Source organism: Aspergillus brunneoviolaceus, assembly GCF_003184695.1.
Source record: "Aspergillus brunneoviolaceus CBS 621.78 unplaced genomic scaffold BO95scaffold_11, whole genome shotgun sequence".
Lineage (NCBI taxonomy): Eukaryota > Fungi > Ascomycota > Eurotiomycetes > Eurotiales > Aspergillaceae > Aspergillus > Aspergillus brunneoviolaceus.
The window spans coordinates 385,347-403,561 of NW_020290741.1; the positions used below are offsets into that span (position 1 = coordinate 385,347).

Genomic DNA, 18,215 nt, shown 5'->3' on the forward strand with positions numbered 1-18,215 from the left:
TTGGTGTACTCGTATTGCATGAAGGCAGAACGTAGAATGTGTCTTCGCGGGAGGATCTCCATCCGCCCACCGTCCAAGCTGCCGTGCGGAGAAGGGCCGCCGATAGCGTGTCACCCGCGCGCGTCCCTCCTCGACCGCATCTTTCATTTTCGAATCCTCCTCTTGCTTCTCCTTTTACCTCGAATACCCGCCCTTATTGGACATACTATTGCTTCCTTGCCTTGATTTCTGAGTACATACTACCTTGATGGTACTAGTTAATGTGAGCTGATTATATTCTGGATTGACTTCTTCTTATCAGCGAGATTGTCGTATGTTTACTGAGTTACGCCCGTCACTCCTTATACCACCACAAAGAAAAAGCACGCTCAAAATGCACTCCGCATAACACATCCCTCCGATATCTGAACAAGCGATACTGCTCCCAGCACACCACTCGCATGTTTATCTTGTACCCACCTACCTCTGAATTGATCTATTGCCGAACCCACGATATCCTCTTTCCTTCTCCCCCCACGTCCGTCAAACCGCCATCCGTCATGTCGGTTACCACACGCGCAAGAATGAAGCCCAATTCAAGCTTCGCCTCGAACCGATTGACCAGAAACGACCCCATCCCTGGAGGGCATCTCCTCACGAGCTTTCGCACCCACGAGCGAAGCCCACCAGAAAGCTCGCGACCTGAACCGGCAACGGATGACGAGCCCCTCAGCACAAGCGAAGACGAAGGTCACACCCCCACCGAGCTGTCGGACGATGAATTGGGCGAGGCGAGTCGCTATACGGCCCGAACCGGGCCTACATTGAAGGAGAAACTTGCCAGACGCTCACCTGAAGGCGAGGAGACGCCGCGGGCTTCCCGGCAAAGACCCGCGACAAAGAAGGCGAAGTCCGCCACCTCGGACCGCAAGAGGACATTCGTGGACACATTCAATGGCGCAGATCTGACAAGCGACGGGGAGGATGTCCTCTTTTCGTCGCAATTCCGGTCATCGCAGAGCTCCAAGCGACGGAAGCCCGCGGTCAGCTATGGCTCGAGGAAATCGTTCGGGACGGGCTCTACACCGAGCTGGACGTCTCCCGCGGCCTCGCAGTCCCCCTCGGCTGGTGCGCGGAACGGAAAGCTGAGAAAGAACTCGACTGGCGCAAGTGAATCGCGCAGTTCAAAGGAGGGGTTCAAGATGCCGCGTGCCCTGGACTCTAGCCCGAAACCCGAATTCAAAGCGCCTCCTCCCCTTCCTCCGACTGCCACTTCCGGCTCCTCGTTCGCTACTCCCTCCGCTCGTGACCTTGTCTCGTTAGTCCTCGATGATAGTGACTCGTTGTCCGACGGGGCGCTGAGCTCCGCATCGTCAACCTTGCTGCAGGAGCTGTCTCGGTTTGACGATCCCTCCCTCGACTCCGACGACGAGATGTACACATCGGAGCCTTCTCTGTGTCCGTGGTGCAAAGAGCCGGTGCCTCGCGAGCTCCTCGAACGCTTTCAAGCACAACCGCAGCAACGGATGCGCGAACAACGACGATTTTGTGAATCCCACAAGAGTACAGCCGGCGAGAGAGAGTGGCAAGAGAAAGGCTATCCGACCATCGACTGGGACTTATTCGAGGACCGGATCAAGCCGCATTTGGAGGGACTCGACCGGGTCTTGGAGCCGGGAAGCTCGTCATTTTACAGAAACATCTTGGACACCAAGCTCAAGGCTGGTGAAGCCAAGAACTTCAAGCTTGATTTGCTCAGTGATGGACTGGAGGATATTTCATGCGGCTATTACGGAACGCGCGGTTCTTCCCTGATGTGAGCAACCTCCTTCCTCTTGTTGCTCGGTTGCGCGACTAATGCATCACTACTCTAGGCTCGAATGTATTATGGCACGGTATGCTCGCAAATTGCGTCGCCTCGGCCCTCAGGACCATATTATCAACACGGCAGGCGTCGCCGGGTATGCACAGGCCGTTCTGGTCCCTGAATTGGCGATGAGGCTTGTCAAGGAGGACATGAAGGTGGGCGACGAGCGGGCGAGACAGATTCTACGCGACAGTATGGAGCTCGGCGAAACTGTGAATCCTGCATTGAATGACAAGATCACGATTGAGGAGCCAGATGGATCGAACGTGGAAGAGACAGCGTCTGTTTGATTGTAATTGGCGGCTTGATAATTGGGCGGGAAAAAACTCTCTTCTTTTGTCTCAGCCTATCTGTTACTCCTTGCATGGTCTTTTTTGTGCATCGGTAGGGGCGTGTTGGCGGTGCGCTGTATGTATGTATGTATGTACATTCTATGTTCTACGATTGATACCTATCTGTTTGAGCGAAACCAGCCTGGTGGGCTCTCATCAGCAGAATGTTACGTGAAAAGCAGGAAGTGGATTCTTGATGATGGCGTGCGATTCCGTGATTGTGAGTAAATAAGTTGGGAGATTAGCGTACAGTGACTACAATAACTCTCCAAAAGATCCATGGAATGGAATGAAGGGTGCCGCACTGCCGAGACTGTCACGGTGTGGAGCTGGAGCTAGACCAGGTTTAGCAGGTGACTGATAGTGCAGTGATAAGATAGACGCTGATTCATCTGCGGAGATCCAACTGGAGCTGATAACCTCGTCGTCATCTCACCTAGCTTCCCACTTGCTTTTCCTTCCCCTCCTCCTCCTCCTCCTCTTCCTCCTCTCCCTTTCTCTCTCTCTTCCTCATTCTTCCTGCGATGGGTGCTGGCTAGCTAGCTCGTTCTTCCATCTTTTGTCTCTTCCATCATTGGGTCTAGATTGATCCATTTTGATACACATTATGGTACCCGAGATGAGGGAGAAAGCCATGGCTCCCTCGGAATCCACGCCGTTGCTCACAAGTGTCGCTATCGCGCCTCGGCGGTACCGATACCCTCACCACGCCCTTCGACGATCCTGTAATCTCGTCCTGGGCTTTATCCTTGCTGTCTCTGTCCTTCTCTTTCTCGTCCCCTCTGCCATTCTTCCTCGTGAGCATGGGTCCATCTGGTCCTACCTTCCCTGGGCGAATCCATTCCCTCATGCCTCCTGGCCTCACGGCCATGGTCTGGGCTTCGAAGAGCTGCAGGCTCTGCTCCACGAGACCCCATCCGCCGAGAAGGCTCGGGAATGGAGTAGCTACTACACCGCCGGTCCCCATCTGGCTGGCAAGAACCTGAGCCAGGCCGTATGGACTCAGGAACGCTGGCAGGAGTTCGGAATCGACGACACTAGTATTGTCGCCTATGACATCTTCCTCAATTACCCCGTAGATCACCGCTTGGCCCTGTTGGAGAAGAACGGCGATGCCACCGAGGTGACCTTTGAGGCCACCCTGGAAGAGGACATCCTCGAGGAAGACCACACGACCAACCTGACGGATCGCGTGCCGACTTTCCACGGTTACTCGGCGAGCGGGAACGTCACGGCGCCCTTTGTGTTTGCCAACTTCGGCACCGTGTACGACTTCCAGGACCTGATCGATGCGAACGTCAGCCTGGCCGGGAAGATCGCCATCTGCAAGTATGGCCGCATCTTCCGCGGGCTGAAGGTCAAGCGGGCGCAGGAGCTCGGGATGGTGGGTGTCATCCTGTACGATGACCCGGAGTCTGACGGGGAGATCACCGAGGAGAACGGCTACGAGGCGTATCCCAAGGGTCCCGCGCGGAACCCGAGCGCCGTGCAGCGTGGTAGTACGCAGTTCCTAAGTACGTAAACTCCTTCTTTCCTACTTTCAGCTGCATCCCTGGCTCCGGTGTGACTGATCATGACAACTAGGCATAGCGCCTGGCGACCCGACTACCCCCGGGTATGCCTCCAAGCCCGGCTGTGAGCGACAGGACCCGTTCAACTCGATCCCGTCCATTCCCTCGCTGCCTATCTCGTACCAGGAGGTGATTCCACTTCTGAAGGCACTGAACGGTCATGGTCCCAAAGCCTCGGACTTCAACAAGTGGTGGCAGGGCGGTAAGCTGCGTTCCAAGGGGGTAGAGTATAATATCGGTCCTACGCCAGATGATGTCGTCATCAACTTGTACAATGAGCAGGAGTATGTGACGACACCCCTCTGGAATGTCATTGGGGTTGTAAAAGGCCACATCCAAGATGAGGTGGTGATTCTGGGCAACCACCGCGATGCGTGGATCGCTGGCGGCTCTGGCGACCCCAACAGTGGATCGGCCGCGCTGAATGAGGTCATCCGCAGCTTTGGAGAGGCCCTCAAGGCGGGCTGGAAGCCGCTTCGAACCATTGTCTTCGCCAGCTGGGATGGTGAGGAGTACGGGCTGCTGGGCTCGACGGAGTGGGTGGAAGACCAGCTCCCGTGGCTCTCCAAGGCCAACATTGCCTACTTGAACGTGGATGTGGCTGCGGCCGGTACCCTGCTGGAGCCACGGGCTAGCCCGCTGATGAACCAGCTTATCTACGAGGTGACCGGCTTGGTGCAGTCCCCCAACCAGACTGTGCCGGGTCAAACCGTGCGGGATGTCTGGGATGGCCATATTGCTACGATGGGTAGCGGCAGCGACTTTACAGCCTTCCAGGACTTTGCGGGCGTGGCTAGCTACGATCTTGGCTTCGGGCGTGGTCCCACGGATGCCGTGTACCACTACCACTCGAACTATGATAGCTTCGATTGGATGGACCGGTTCGGCGATCCAAGCTGGAAATACCACGAGGCATGCACCAAGATCTGGGCGCTCGCCGCGGCTAAGCTGATCGAGACCCCGATCATTGCCTTCAATGCAACTGACTACGCTCTGGGGCTGGAGCAGTACCTCAGCCAGATCAAGCCGATGGCGAAGCAGCTCCCCAAGGGCACATCGTTCGACTTTGCGCCGCTGGACCAGGCTATTGCGCAGTTCCAAGCGGCGGCCGCGCGGTTTGAGGCCCATGCGGCGGACCTGGCCTCGCAGCTGGGCGAGGATGTGCCGTGGTACCACTGGTGGAAGAAGGTCCGGCTGCTCTTCCAGATCCGTGTGGTGAACGATAAGTACAAGAGCATCGAGAAGCAGTTCTTGTACCAGCCGGGGCTGGATGGCCGCAGCTGGTACAAGCACGTCGTGTTTGCCCCAGGCATCTGGACCGGCTATTCCGGGGCAACTTACCCGGGCCTAGTGGAGAGTCTGGAGGCGGGCGATCTGACCAACTCTCAGGTATGTTCTCGCTCGCTATAGGTAGAATGTGAGGGATGTTGCTAATTTGGTTTCCAGAAATGGCGCTCAATTATTCTGGAGCGCATCGAAGCGGCCACTCGGCTGCTGCAGTAGAGTATGTGGGATGAGGGGGCCTGCAGGATTGCATGCCAGCTGACCGGGAAGTGCATGCATGCAAGGACCAAGCAAGAGGGGCTGGCGGATTGGAGATTGTTTCACCTTGTAAATTGAGACTGTCTGATGTGATCGTAGACAATTTTTGGTAACTTACAAGCTGTTGGGACATCAGTTGTTGAAAGCAAGAGCAATCAGCCATAAGGTCAAGTCGGATATAGTTTGATGTAGAAGGGCGGGAAGCATTCTAGCAGCCGTAAGCATCAACATCTAGTTGAAATGGCACAGACCGGGAATCGGAATATAGTGTCGATGCGCCTTAGTTAGAGCAGATAAGCAGCCAATTTAGTTCGAGTAAGCTGAAAAACATCCCGAACAATGATTCGGAGAGAGCAAGTGGGTTTTTTGCATGTTGATCATCTTCTCTCCGGCCACACGCCCTCGCGCCGCCGCTGCCTCGACTGGTTAGTCTTCTTTCCGGCTTCTCTCTCGGCTTCTTCTTTCTCTTCTTTCCTCCTCCCCAATTTCTTTTCTCTTTTTCTCTTCACCTCTTCACCCACTTTCTATCCTTTTCCTTTTGCTTTTTCTTACTGTTGACCCGGTCTCGCCCGGCCAGCATGTTGAAGAAAAACCCCCAGCTGCCCGTGCGGCAGCTGGTCATTCTTTGTAAGTCCAGAAATCTGCTTCGGCTGAGGTTACACCCACCCAGTCAAGATCTCACATCGAAAGAAGTCTCCTCGACTGACCGGGTTATTCACCACAGCAATATGTCGCTTCGCAGAGCCAGGTATGCATATCTTATGCCCTCTCCATTAAAAGTCCGGTTGCGCGCGGCTCGTCCGTACATTGCATTCACCATCCTAACAATGTCCCCCATCATTACCATAGTGGTCCTCACCTCCGTCCTCCCCTACCTAGTGAGTAGCATACATACCCCCGCAAACCCCAAAACCCCAATCCAACTAAACTAACCCCCAAAAAGCCCGAAATGATCGAATCCGTCGGCGTCCCCAAACCCGAGATCGCCAAATGGGTCGGCATCACCGCGGCCGTGACCTCCTTCAGCCAGGCCGCCATGGCCGTCACCTGGGGCACGCTGTCGGACACGGTCGGCCGCAAGCCCGTCATCCTGACGGGGCTGACCTGCACGATGGTCATGTCGCTGGTGTTCGGGTTCGCGCGCAGTCTGACGTTACTGGTAATCGCGCGCGGCCTGCTGGGCCTCCTCAACGGCAACGTCGGCATCATCCGCACCATGGTCGCCGAGATGGTCCCCGAGAAGGAGCTGCAGCCGCGCGCCTTCAGCATCATGCCGCTTGTCTGGACGATTGGGAGTATCTTTGGGCCCGCGTTCGGGGGCGCGCTGGCCCGGCCGGTTGAGAAGCATCCGGAGGTGTTTGGACGTTGGGAGTTTTTGCGCCGGTATCCCTTTTTGTTGCCGAATCTGGCGGCGGCGGGTTTCTTTGTGGTGGGGATTGGGACAGGGTTTTTGTTTTTGGAGGTGAGTTATGCTTCGTATACCTACGAAGGGGAGGGGGGGGAAGTGCTGACGGATGCTCTCGTGGGGCCGCTGATTAGGAAACGCTGGCTGCAAAGAAGCATCAACGCGATTATGGGCTTGTGTTGGGTCAGGCTTTGACGCGGCCGTGTCGGAGTGCCAGATCAGACAAAAAGTCACTGTCGACAACGACCATCACAGAAACCGATGAGGAACGAACGGCGCTGCTGGGCCAGCGCCGCGCAACCACACGCACCAAGTCAGCCCGGAAACCCAGCTGGGCGGAGGTGTTCTCCCCGCAATCCAACCTGATTCTGCTGGCGTACTCACTCATGTCGATGCATACCATGGCGTTTGACTCGTTATTTCCCGTCTTCCTGCACACGCCGCCGCAGCAGTTCGAAGGCAACCCGGACGTGCGTCTGCCGTTCAAATTCATTGGAGGGTTCGGTGTGGGTGGGTGTTTTCATCCTGTGCTGTTTTGGTCACGTACGTGCTAATTGACCATCAGACTCCCAAACCATCGGAATCTACTACACGTTGATCGGCATCATCGGCATGATGGTGCAGTTCCTGATCTTCCCCGCGGCCGCCAAGCAGTACGGCGTGCTCAACTGTCTCAAGGTGGTCTCGATCGTCTTCCCCGTGCTTTACCTGTTGACGCCCTTCACGGCACTCGTGCCGGGGTCCCTGCGCCACGTGGTCGTGTTTCTGCTGATGCTGGGCAAGCTCTCTGCCTCGATCTTCGGGTTCCCCTGCACAACGATCCTCCTCACCAACTCGGCGGCCAGCCTGAGTGTGCTGGGGACCTTGAACGGGGTGGGTACTAGTGTTAGTGCCATTGGGCGCGCGGTGGGCCCGGCGCTGACAGGGTCGGCGTTTTCTTTTGGCGTGAAGCGGGGGTTCATCATCATTCCGTGGTGGCTTCTGGCGGTGTTTGGAGCTGTTAGTGCCATTCCGGTGTTTTGGACGGAGGAGTCCGATGGGTTTCATGGAAAGGAGGAGGATGTGGTGGTAGAGGTGGAGGGTGCGGAGGAAAGCCAAACTGGTGGATATGGAGCTGTTGAGAATACGGCTAGGCGGGGATGAAGTGAGTAGAAATGAGCTGGTGGGATTCAAAAAGGGAAAGGGAAAGGGAAAGAGGAAAGGGAAAAGTTTAAATGATGCGATGATTTTGTATATGCTTGCAAACGTGTTATGTGACACATGAAATATGAGTGTGATAGAAGTAGATGAAGACTAGCTATATTGATGATGATGTATACAGTACAACAGATGATGTATAAAGGCGGATCCAGACTCGCCGACCCGCCGGGCCCGGAGGCCCGAACGAAGGAGGAAGGGAAGGAAGGGAAGGGAAGGCATTACTAATTCCCAAGCAGCCCCGGATATCAGACCATTCCGCCGGGAGTGAGTAGGAGCATATAAGCCTGGAAGTGGCCGGCGCCAATAACCACCGATCCGTAACATATCTGAACAACACACCACCACCAACACCACAACTCACCCTTGTACCTGAACCTTTTCAAATCACAACCCCATCACAATGGTACGTCCACTGCAGCATTTCCCATTGCCCCCAAATCACCCACCCTCAACCCCAACTCAACCCAACCCAACCACCCAACCACCCAGCTACCTAGCTAGTTACCCAGCTACCTAGCCAGCTAGCCAGCTAGGAAGCAAGCAAATCATCACCCCTCAACCCCACTCCCCCCCCCCCAGCCATCGATAAACTAACACCAAAAGAATAGTCAACAACAGCCCTAACCCTCGCCCTCCTGACCTCCCTGGGCGGCACAATCGGCTACCTGCGCACGGGCTCGGTGCCCTCGATCGCGGCGGGCCTGACCGTCGGGCTGCTGTATCTGGTGAGCGGGCTGCGGCTGCGCGCGGCGCAGCCCTACGGCGCGGAGCTGGCGCTGCTGGCCTCGGTGGTCCTGTCGGGCAGCTCGATCCCGCGCGCCATCCGGACGGGCGGCAAGCCCGTGCCCACGGTGTTGAGCTTCGTGGCGGTCTATGGGGTGTGGGTTTTTGGGGGGTTGGTCTTGAACCAGAAATGAATTATTGGGGAGGGGGAAGGGGTGGGGGTTTGGATTGGACCCGGTCTTGACTTGACGGTACCTTATGGGTTTGGTACTGGGGTATGGTTTGTCTACTGTACGGGGCGAGGGTATACGGTTGCGTATACGTAGCAAAAGCAACGATGATAAGTTTGGGGTACATACTTCAACAAAATCTACCGACTTGTACCGACTTCTACTGATAGATATCTGATATTTCAATATTCAAGTGGCCTACCTTCTAGACGCAACTTACATCGTCATATAGCACCTCGGCCTCCATACTAAACGTCCAATCTTGTCCCCAACCCTCAATCAATCGAGTAAAATCCCTGGAATCGTCGATTTCGTTCGATCTCGAAGAAAGTAACAAAGCAAAAGGTTCTGCACTCACCAACTACTCTTTTTTCTTGTTGCATGCACAGTCGGTGCTCACTTTTCCGAAGGAGAAAATGAAGGCCATGCCCAAGGTCAGGGTCACGGCCTACCACTGCCACCGAGTCAAGTAGTAGCAACAACAAGACATTGCCAGTTTGGTTTGTGTGTGTGTGTGTGTGTGTGTGTGTGTGTAAACAGAAACTTAGCTGATGTGTATGCACTGAACTTCTTTTTGTTTTTTGAACTTTTCTTCTTTGCTTTGTTTTCTTCTTCGGCATGTGTTTGTGTCTGCGTGTACGAATGTGCTCGCACTAATCCGTCGCATCCACCACCGTGTCCGACTCCCGGATCGCCCCCACCACCACGGCGGATGGAAGCTCTTCAAGTACCGTCTCCCCTCGCTGGTCAGGAACATATGCGTACCTTGACAACCTAGCCATCTTCTCCTCCGGGCTGGTCTCATTATCCGAATACACCAATCGCGCCTTGGACTTGTCCTTCTTGGGCTTTTGGTCCTCGCCCTCGGCCGGTTTGCCGCCAGTCGTGGTCGTCGTGGTCATCGTCGGTGGTGTCGCCGTCGCCGTCGCCGTCGCCGCTTCGGCTTGCTTCGCCGCCCCGGAGATCAAATCGTCCACGGAGCCGGAGAACCCGGTGCTTTCCGCCGCCGCTCCGGGAGCCTTGTCGGCGCCGTTCATGGTGGTCGTCGGAGGGACCGTGTGGCCCATGTGCATCTGTTGCATTTGGTAGGCGTTGACCTGCGGTGCCCCCACGGCCGGACGCTGAGGGAGACCAGGCGCAGCGGGCAATCCGACAGGACGGGGTGGGAATGCGCCCCCGGGCTGCGGAGGAGTGTGTGTTTGGGGAGGGGACTGTTGCGTCGGGTATGTCGGAGGTGTGGCACCGTACGGCGGTTGGCCGGGAACTCCAGTCGGGAACGGCTGCGGAGAGAAGGTCGTGGGAGGAGCAGCATACTGCGCATTCGCCTGGCCACCGGGCGAGAAGGTCGGATACACGGGACTGGCCGTTTGTTGAGGGGGTTGCTGGAAGGGAGAAGCGGCGGCGGCGGCGCCGTAGGGCTGAGGGTACGAGAATTGAGAGGGAGTAGTCGCAGGCGGCGGTGCAGTGGACGTTGCGGCCTGTCCGAAAAAAAATATGACATCAGTATACGAAGTCAAATGGATTCAAACGACAACAAATCACTTACGTATCCACCCATAGTTGGTGTCTGACCGGCTCCCACAGGCGTAGCCTCGCCACTGCTGCCGCCCGCACGCGCTTCCGCCATCTTCGCCTTGTGTTCCGCCAGACGTTTCTTGAGGTCCGAAACGCTCTCCAGCTTGGGCTTCTTCGCCGGCTGTCCACCCGTCGCCGTCGTCCCGGGAGGCGGATTGCCCGTCACGGCCTGCCGTTCGGCCTCTGCCTGCTGGAACTGTGTCGCTACCCGCTGGTTGTGCGCCTGGATGATATCCTCGGGAACACCCTCCATCCCGAAGATCTCGACGTCGAGACTGGATCGGTTGGGGAGAGCATTGTCGACCGCCGACAGCTGCTCCTTATGTACCTGGCTCATGTGCACGGACAAGCCTAAGAACCAAGGACCCAGGTTAGACAATGGCTTCCTCGTCTTGATATGATAATGGAGAACTTACCTCCGGCGGTGTTCAGTCTGCGCCCACATCGCTCGCACTTGAAGTGCTTGGCTTTTTGGTGGGAGATAAGGATCTTGAGGTCATCGAAGTCGCGCTCGCAGTAGTAGCACCACGGACGAGCCAATACTTCTTCTAACGTGGGTCCGCGTCTCTTTTTGCCCATGATGTGACTGTGAGCTGGTCGCTTCGTGAGATTTGAGAAAGAGAAAAAGGTTGGTGGAGTAGACTGGAATGCAGAGATTCTGGTCGTGAGTGAGTCGCCGCTGATGAGATTGAGGTTGGTTCGGTGAGCCTTATCACGTGCAGGACATGCGTCGCCAGTCACATGATACGACATCATAGCTCAGTCCTTGGGGAAGTAAGATATCAGGTTGTGCTAGCTAGCGAAGCAAGTATTATCTACTAGGTGATCGTATGTGATCAATAATATCTTTCTTCACACTCAATTTTAGTCATAGCTCAGACATCTTAAAGCAATATACCTCCATATGACGGAGTCCGCTTGATTAAGGTCTGTCTCAGATCTAATCAAGACTTTGCATGTGAGGACCACAATGTTACGCAATTCACATTCAGGAACAGAACAACAGCACAAACAACTAAGCAATGTTTGTTAAGATCAAGTCAGTGTTGCTCGACAGTCAATATATTACATCTAATAGCTTTTCATGCTCCAAGCCAGCAATTCTCCATCCAACAATGTACAGTACATACCCGCGAAGCCTCGAAATCTTAAATCGATACACCACAACAGACCTGTTGAACCAACCAGAATCCCACAATGATACAGCAGAATCAAGCCCCGGCGCCAATCGCTAGCAAGACACAAATAGAAGGGACAAAACAGACAAGCACTGAGACGCGAGTCTCCCGGCTGCCTCACAAGGATGGTAGTACATATGCACAAGAATCACTGTTGTGTACATGGTGCATCCAACTTTTTCCTAGGAACTGCGCAATAGATATTTTAATGATAAGGTCAACCAAGATCTAGGCAGGGCGTGGGTGGCCAGGTGGTGGTGGTAGCGTGGGTGCGTAAGGACTGTAATACTCCGGATAAGGTGTGCGGTAAGGTTGAGGTGCCGGCTGTTGGAATAGAGTGTGAGGTCCAGGGAAGGGGACTCCCCGGGTGTCAATGGGTGGGTAAGGGTTCAGAGGAGGTCGCGGTGCAGGCAACGGCGCCAACTGAGGATGAGTCGGGTGACTGGGAGCTAAGGTAGGAGGAGGTGCGGCAGGCTGAATAGGAGCTGGAGCCGGTGCAATTCCCTGCTCGATCCTCGGGCCTACATAGCCCGGACTGTCCATTTTCTTCTTTCGTGGACCGACTTTGGGCGGTTCGATAGCTTTGCGGGCAGCTTCGGCCGCGCGATCCGCCTCGATCTGGGCTTTAGAGCGTTTAGGATTGCGAACCCGACCCTCTTTGTTGAACCGGGCCCAATGGTTGAGCATAGCTTCTGTCCGCTTTGGATTCTTCGAGTTGGCAATTTTCTGTCGTCGAGCAAGCTCCGCAGGGTCGATCGAGTCTTCCGGGGTGCTCCCGACTGGGGTGCCCGCCGGAGGTGCAGCTGCTTGGTTACTACTCGGCGCTGGCTCAATAGGCGTCAGTTGAACTGTGCCAGGTCGAGTCTGCAGGATGGTGGTGGGCTTCTCGATGTGAATTGTCGTCGAGCGAGGGGCCACTAGCGCTGGCGCTTGAGACGGGTCAGACGGGCCATTGATCGTGATGGTACGAATGCCACCTCGCCCGCGCCCGCGCCCGCTACCACGGCCGCGCGTGGCAAACCGGATGGGCGGAGCGGAAGCGGAGTCGGATTGATCTTCGAAATCCGTGCCTTGGCGACGGGTGCGCGTGCGCCGTTGACGTATATTCTCCTCTGGTTCCACCGGAGCGGGTGAGTCTGTCGCGGCCTCGTCTGAGACCGACGACGCCTTTTCTCTGTTGGCTGCCTCCAATTCCGCGGCTTTTCGCTTGCGGGTAGCCTTGCCGACAAAGTCCTCCCGAGGCGGGTTCTGGAATTTAGGGACGTGCTCGACGCCGAATTTCGTAATAGTAGGCCAGCCATCTGGGTTGGGATGATTGGGCCCGAGCTTGGCGGTCATCTTGCGATACTGGGCCGGAGTAGGTTTGAAGCCGCCCTGGGTGAACGGATTCTGCCAGCCCACCTTATCTTCCTTCGGCTCATGTTTGTATCCGTAGAGCATAGCCTCTTTCTTATCCTCAAAGACTTGCGGCCTCAGTAACTTTCTGGGATCGCTGATTGGTTTAGCGTTGTGTCGGGTGGCGTGCTTGTTCAGCCTTTCGATGGCCATATACTCATCTTGCCATACCTTGAGAGCGAAAGCGACGTTCTCAGTGATAGCATAGAGTTCCTCGTAGGAACGGTGCTCAGGGTCTCGAAGCTGACTCAAGAATTCCTCGAGCGGCGTGATTTCAAGAAATTCTCCTGGAGAGACCTTCGATTTCTTGTAAGGTTCTGGTCGGTCTTGCAGCTCATCAGGGGCTTCGCGCTTTCGTGGGCGTTTCGATTCCTTGACCAATGTAGTCCAGGAGTGTTCTAGATTGGCAGTCTTTTCATCATGATCACTGCAGAATTGGTGGACATCGTGAACATTCCAGAGGTTATGGAGGCGTTGGTCCAATGTTACGGGATCTTGAGCGCGCGAAAATTCATGCAACTGGCTCGACACATCGGCCTCGGCAACCTCTGGCTCTTCGCCATCCGCATCTTCTGGTAGCTTGTAGTTTTCGTCGTCGACTTCAGTAGTGTCGGCCACGCCATTTTCTAGAGTATGATTTGCATGATGGTCATCATCATCCTCAGCTTCGTGAAGGTCACTGGCGTCAACGTCTGCATTCTCATCCACGCTTTCATCTTCCATTTGCTCCTCGTCGTCGTCAAGCTGTGACTGGTCATCGCCGCCTTCCGCGACAAAACGCGTCTTGGGCGCAGCAATGTGCGGATGCGCAGTGGCAATGTGGGCTTTCATAACATTATTTTGGGAATCAGAACCTCTACTATACTCAAGGAGCTTTCCGCACAAAGTGCATTTGGTCCATTGAGTTACTGGGGAGGGGGATGGAGAGGCCTGGGTTGAGGTAGAACGAGCATTCAGTGGCTCGGAGAATTGTCGGCGCAGAGGGGAGTCCTGGCTGGCCATGTCCGAAGTATGGCTGTCCATTTCCAAGTCGCTTTGAGCGACAGAATCCATGGCAACACCAGCAGAGACTATCAAGAAGAAGATTCGGGAGAATATTCAATAGAAGAGACAAATTTTCTCGACGAAGGGGACACGCGGATCGCCCTTCTCGATGCCCAAAACTGGGGATCTGGAGTCGCGTTAGTGAAGGAACTTGGGGGTTGAAAAAGTTCGCTTGTAGTGCCAAGCCGCCAGAAGTAACTGCAGCGCAAGCTTCTACACCAGATGTCCCGAGGGGGAAGGGTGAGCAAGGCGAGGCCCCAAAACACAATCGTTGATTAGGGGAGCAGTAACAGTGGTATAGGCATTGGGCAGCCTCCTCGCGATCCATCACGGATCCAGCGTTGACAGAAACGTGGCAGGCAGGCTGGTGTAGGCACAAGGAGGCAAAAGTATGGCTCAAGCAGGTGATATGTAACATACCTGGTGAAAGCTGAAACAGAGCCAGTCTGTGTTGCAGAGCAGGAGATTGATAGTCAAGATGGAGGGAAGAAGAAATCTCGCTAACAGACTCGAGGTATGAGTGGGTAGAACAACGATGTGTTGTCTACAGGTAAGAGTAGAATGTGGGTGGTCGCGAAGGGTGGACAGGGATAGTAGAAACTTGTACTTCTGGAAATGCAAAAGTAGAAGTCGAGCGGGTAAGCAGGGAAAAGAAGGGAAAAAAGCAACGATGATCTCAATCCCGGACCAAACAGAGGTCACAAAGAGTAAATAGAGTCGAAAGACAAAGGTAGGGGTACGGGTGGAGGAGAATTGATACGAATAGTAGATAGCAAAGCAGAGCTTGATGAGGGTGACGCGAGTGGAGAGAAACTAGTCAGGTGTGTGGACACTGGTGGTAACAGTGGGAAGTATGAAGTCTGCCGGACTGGAAGTAGGCAGGTGTGCGAAAGGAAGAAGGGAGAAGAGGGTGAAAAAGAAAGGGAGATGACGGTAAAATTAGGTGGGTAGAAGCAATAGCAGTAGATAGCAGTGGGAGAAAAATTCAATACATGATCCGAGGTTCAAAGCAAACAGTAGGAGAAGTAAGTAAGTAGAGAAGATTGTGGGATGTTGTAGTAGTCGAAGTTGAATACTTTGGGGGGGGGAAGGAAAAGAAAAAGCGACTAGAGTTTGTAAACTACTACAGCCAGCAAGTCAAGTCGCCTTCACTCACTGGAACTAACTACCTGTAAGTTAGTACTGTAGTAGAACTGGCACACACACACACACACCAGACTGCGTGGTACTGTGTAGGTTAGTAGTAATAGTAAGGTAAGTCTAATTAACCACACTAAACTGTTGTAGGTAAAGTGAGTCTGAAGGTAAACTAACTTCGTACCTCGCCGTGACCGTACCTTACGCCGATTACCCTTTTTCTCTACCACTCTGGATCCATGCCCGCAGCGAATCTCTGACTCTGGATGTTCCGGAACAAACCCATCTTCCGGTCCGATTCCTCATGCAGCCATTTCAATGGCCCTGGGAGCCAATGACAGCCACTGTAGTTGTCTACTCCCCGGTGATTTCCTGACGGTAACTGGTATTTCCCTCAATAAAACCAATTTGCCCATGGCAAGACTACCGCGTCGGTCATTGACTATCCGTTTCATCCCCCCCCCATCTTTCATCTTATTTTCCTAGCCTAGTGGGTTTCTTGATTGATATGCTGCGATATGCTGCGATATAAGACTGTGCCAGGTACAATTGAATTGATATCCGTCTCGTGTGAACTGTACAGTACATTTTGAACTGTGTCTAGCCAACAAGAAGCTCAGCGTCTTCCGCGCTATCATCGGAATTGATGCTTGGTACGGAGTAAGTAAGTATCGTCACCCGATGTACGTGACATCATCTCAGGTAGTCAATAGTAACTAAGAGGGAGAATAGAAACCAGATCCAAGTAGTAGTGGAAGCTGGATTAGTATACTATGAGGGGAAAAAGTCTCAACACCCTTGTCGACAATGGCCTGATTGACTGCGGAAATCCTCCTGATGGTTTAGACCCCTACCCCCTTGGCCTGTGGAATGTCCCGGAATGAATCCGTGGTGAGTGCGCACTTTATACTACCTTTTATGTAAAGAAGAGGGCGGGAATGTATCGGATAACTATGTTATGAAAATGTCATTATGCCTATGCCTTGTTGATGACACTTTTTGGCTCGGTGGGCCCGGTTTCCTCGCGGTTGTTTATCGCTAATCGACTATATTCACTTTGTACTTATGTGATACTCGTAAAACATACTCCTCGGAGCAACAACACCGAACAAAACTGACAATACATGTTTAATCACCCCCCGGCATTGTGTCGAAGATGGAAGATCCAGCTGCCGAAAATTAAAGATCTATAGAGATACCATTCAATTAGACATGCCAGCATTTAGCATGATTCCTCTCTCCCACATCCAATGCAACCAAAAAGCGACTAACACCGTTGTAGGCCGCTACCGTCGCCGTAATTTCCACCACCTGTTTATGATCGAAACACTCCTTGACCTCCTGGAAGATCTCCTCCGGCACCTTGACCGTCTTGGTCATAGCGTCCGTATACTTCAGCACCACGCTTTCCTCCCTGCTGAGCGCCCTTTTCTGTGCCTCTGGACAGATGCCTGGTTGCCGAATCAGCTCTAGCGCTTCGTCACTGAATCCTCCTGCCTTCAGCAACGGAGCGTGCTGCTCCCACTCGAATAAGGCATCATTGAGGACAGCCACACGACACATGATCAGCTCACGGATAATGGTCGAGAGACTCGTCCTCGTGCGAAGGGCGCCCATGAATGAATTCCAGCCATCCGTGACTGGAAACGAGTGCATCAGTGCCAAGTCCAGAGGTAGCAGCGTTCCGGGGGCACGTCGGGCTTGCGTTTGTGCTAGGATCTCAGCTTCCTCAGCATCGCTCGTCTCCGGGGGGTTTGCAACATATGGGAGGCGCATGATGAATGTTCGGGCTATTCTGAAGGTCGGTCAACCTTCAAGGTATGTCCTCTGCACGTTGTTAACTTCTTGGGTGCCACGATCTATCTAGTGTAGGGGCCTTGTACCTGTAATTGATATCGGGATACTTGCGGCTAAATTGGCGATGACTTTCCGGGTGGAAAGGTCTGATCTGTGTAGTACAATGAATGCGCAAGTCGATGGATGCAAAAGAAGGTGGGAATCAATTTATTTTATGCCATGCGTCCTCTTTATCTGTAATCTATCTCTGTCCGCCGGCGGGTGGCCAGAAGGGTCGCTAGGCGCCAAGGACCGAATAGTGCGCCTTTTGCACTCGATCATGATCGACGGCGTGTTACTACTCTTGTGTCCCGGTAAAGAGACGGCTTATCTTGGGAATGAATCGATCACGATCTGAGAACTCAAAGTGTTTAAAGCATTGGTGAAAGCGACTTGGGCTGTAGGAATCACTCGGGCTACGACCACCCTAATTTGATCATTGCGAATGTCACTGAGATAGCTCGCAGTCATAGCAGGCTTTCAGCAGTAGCATGTGAGGGTTGTATATGGCCTGGTGGCTTTGTGATGAGCTTTTCTGGAAAAAGAGAATAATTAATTCCTTGTTTTAGCCTTGTTGTAAAGAAGTACAGGTCAGATCCGGTGGACCATGGATTGTGAAGTCGACGAATCAACCTCGGGCACACTTCACTCATCTGTAAGGAGTTGTGTGGCCATAGTATGATCTGACCGTGCCGGCGGGATCCCATTCCGCGCAATCATCGTGAGATATCATATGTCAAGATCAAAGAAGCTTGGAGAATCCTTTGATCTCGTCATTTCGCCTTTACAAACGAGGAAGATGAAGCTGGGCCAGGCAGCCTCTAGGTCACGGCTCTACAATCGTCACCATGAACTCTCCGTGAGTAATGCACATCCACTTGTCCCGAGATGTGTTGCAGAGATAGGAGACAAGACTAGCAGTGGCAGTCTGATGATCCCTAAAAAGAATTCAGACTACTAAGTATATCTTAGTGGGATCGATCGATCTACAGGCGGTGTGAAGAGTGGATATTGATCATGGCTAAAACCGAGAGACTTTTCAGAATAAACTTCGATGCGACAGAGGCCAACTTTAGCATTGACCGATTTCTGACATTGCTCCGAGAATATCGGCAAGAAGGCTATAAAAAGATGATCAGAAGGATCTTCCTGCTCATATTGACCTCCACTTGCATGGAGTAGTTACTAGTAGTCACCGTTG

The 18,215-nt window shown here is 53.7% G+C and overlaps 7 protein-coding genes across 7 annotated transcripts; 4 read left to right on the forward strand and 3 right to left on the reverse strand.

Moving 5' to 3' along the window:
• The first annotated feature begins 155 nt into the window (after positions 1-155).
• Positions 156-2,381, forward strand: BO95DRAFT_439819 (RTC4 family protein). The gene is made up of 2 exons (XM_025585809.1): positions 156-1,795; positions 1,854-2,381. Exons 1-2 carry the CDS (start codon positions 540-542, stop codon positions 2,134-2,136), a joined length of 1,539 nt encoding a protein of 512 aa, XP_025445618.1. The 5' UTR covers positions 156-539; the 3' UTR covers positions 2,137-2,381.
• A 226-nt stretch (positions 2,382-2,607) lies between these two features.
• Positions 2,608-5,607, forward strand: BO95DRAFT_439820 (M28 family metallopeptidase). Its single transcript, XM_025585810.1, has 3 exons — positions 2,608-3,692; positions 3,763-5,138; positions 5,196-5,607. The coding sequence occupies exons 1-3, from the start codon at positions 2,813-2,815 to the stop codon at positions 5,250-5,252; spliced, it is 2,313 nt and encodes a 770-aa protein (XP_025445619.1). The 5' UTR covers positions 2,608-2,812; the 3' UTR covers positions 5,253-5,607.
• Positions 5,608-5,784: 177 nt separating this feature from the next.
• Positions 5,785-8,009, forward strand: BO95DRAFT_439821 (MFS transporter). Its single transcript, XM_025585811.1, has 6 exons — positions 5,785-5,918; positions 6,016-6,039; positions 6,141-6,169; positions 6,235-6,753; positions 6,831-7,206; positions 7,262-8,009. The coding sequence occupies exons 1-6, from the start codon at positions 5,870-5,872 to the stop codon at positions 7,837-7,839; spliced, it is 1,575 nt and encodes a 524-aa protein (XP_025445620.1). The 5' UTR covers positions 5,785-5,869; the 3' UTR covers positions 7,840-8,009.
• Positions 8,010-8,117: 108 nt separating this feature from the next.
• BO95DRAFT_439823 (TMEM14 family protein) lies at positions 8,118-9,072 on the forward strand. Its single transcript, XM_025585812.1, has 2 exons — positions 8,118-8,299; positions 8,505-9,072. Exons 1-2 carry the CDS (start codon positions 8,297-8,299, stop codon positions 8,811-8,813), a joined length of 312 nt encoding a protein of 103 aa, XP_025445621.1. The 5' UTR covers positions 8,118-8,296; the 3' UTR covers positions 8,814-9,072.
• Positions 9,073-9,502: 430 nt separating this feature from the next.
• Positions 9,503-11,003, reverse strand: BO95DRAFT_355311 (putative C2H2 finger domain protein; the record flags this gene model as incomplete). The annotated part of the gene is made up of 3 exons (XM_025582242.1): positions 9,503-10,327; positions 10,396-10,775; positions 10,841-11,003. 3 exons carry the CDS (start codon positions 11,001-11,003, stop codon positions 9,503-9,505), a joined length of 1,368 nt encoding a protein of 455 aa, XP_025445622.1.
• An 827-nt stretch (positions 11,004-11,830) lies between these two features.
• On the reverse strand, positions 11,831-14,050 carry BO95DRAFT_355471 (uncharacterized protein; the record flags this gene model as incomplete). The annotated part of the gene is made up of 1 exon (XM_025582252.1): positions 11,831-14,050. The coding sequence occupies one exon, from the start codon at positions 14,048-14,050 to the stop codon at positions 11,831-11,833; it is 2,220 nt and encodes a 739-aa protein (XP_025445623.1).
• Positions 14,051-16,218: 2,168 nt separating this feature from the next.
• BO95DRAFT_479742 (carboxymuconolactone decarboxylase family protein) lies at positions 16,219-17,157 on the reverse strand. The gene is made up of 2 exons (XM_025590124.1): positions 17,062-17,157; positions 16,219-17,005 (listed from the first exon to the last, which is right to left on the reverse strand). The coding sequence occupies exon 2, from the start codon at positions 16,952-16,954 to the stop codon at positions 16,385-16,387; it is 570 nt and encodes a 189-aa protein (XP_025445624.1). The 5' UTR covers positions 16,955-17,005; positions 17,062-17,157; the 3' UTR covers positions 16,219-16,384.
• Positions 17,158-18,215: the final 1,058 nt, after the last annotated feature.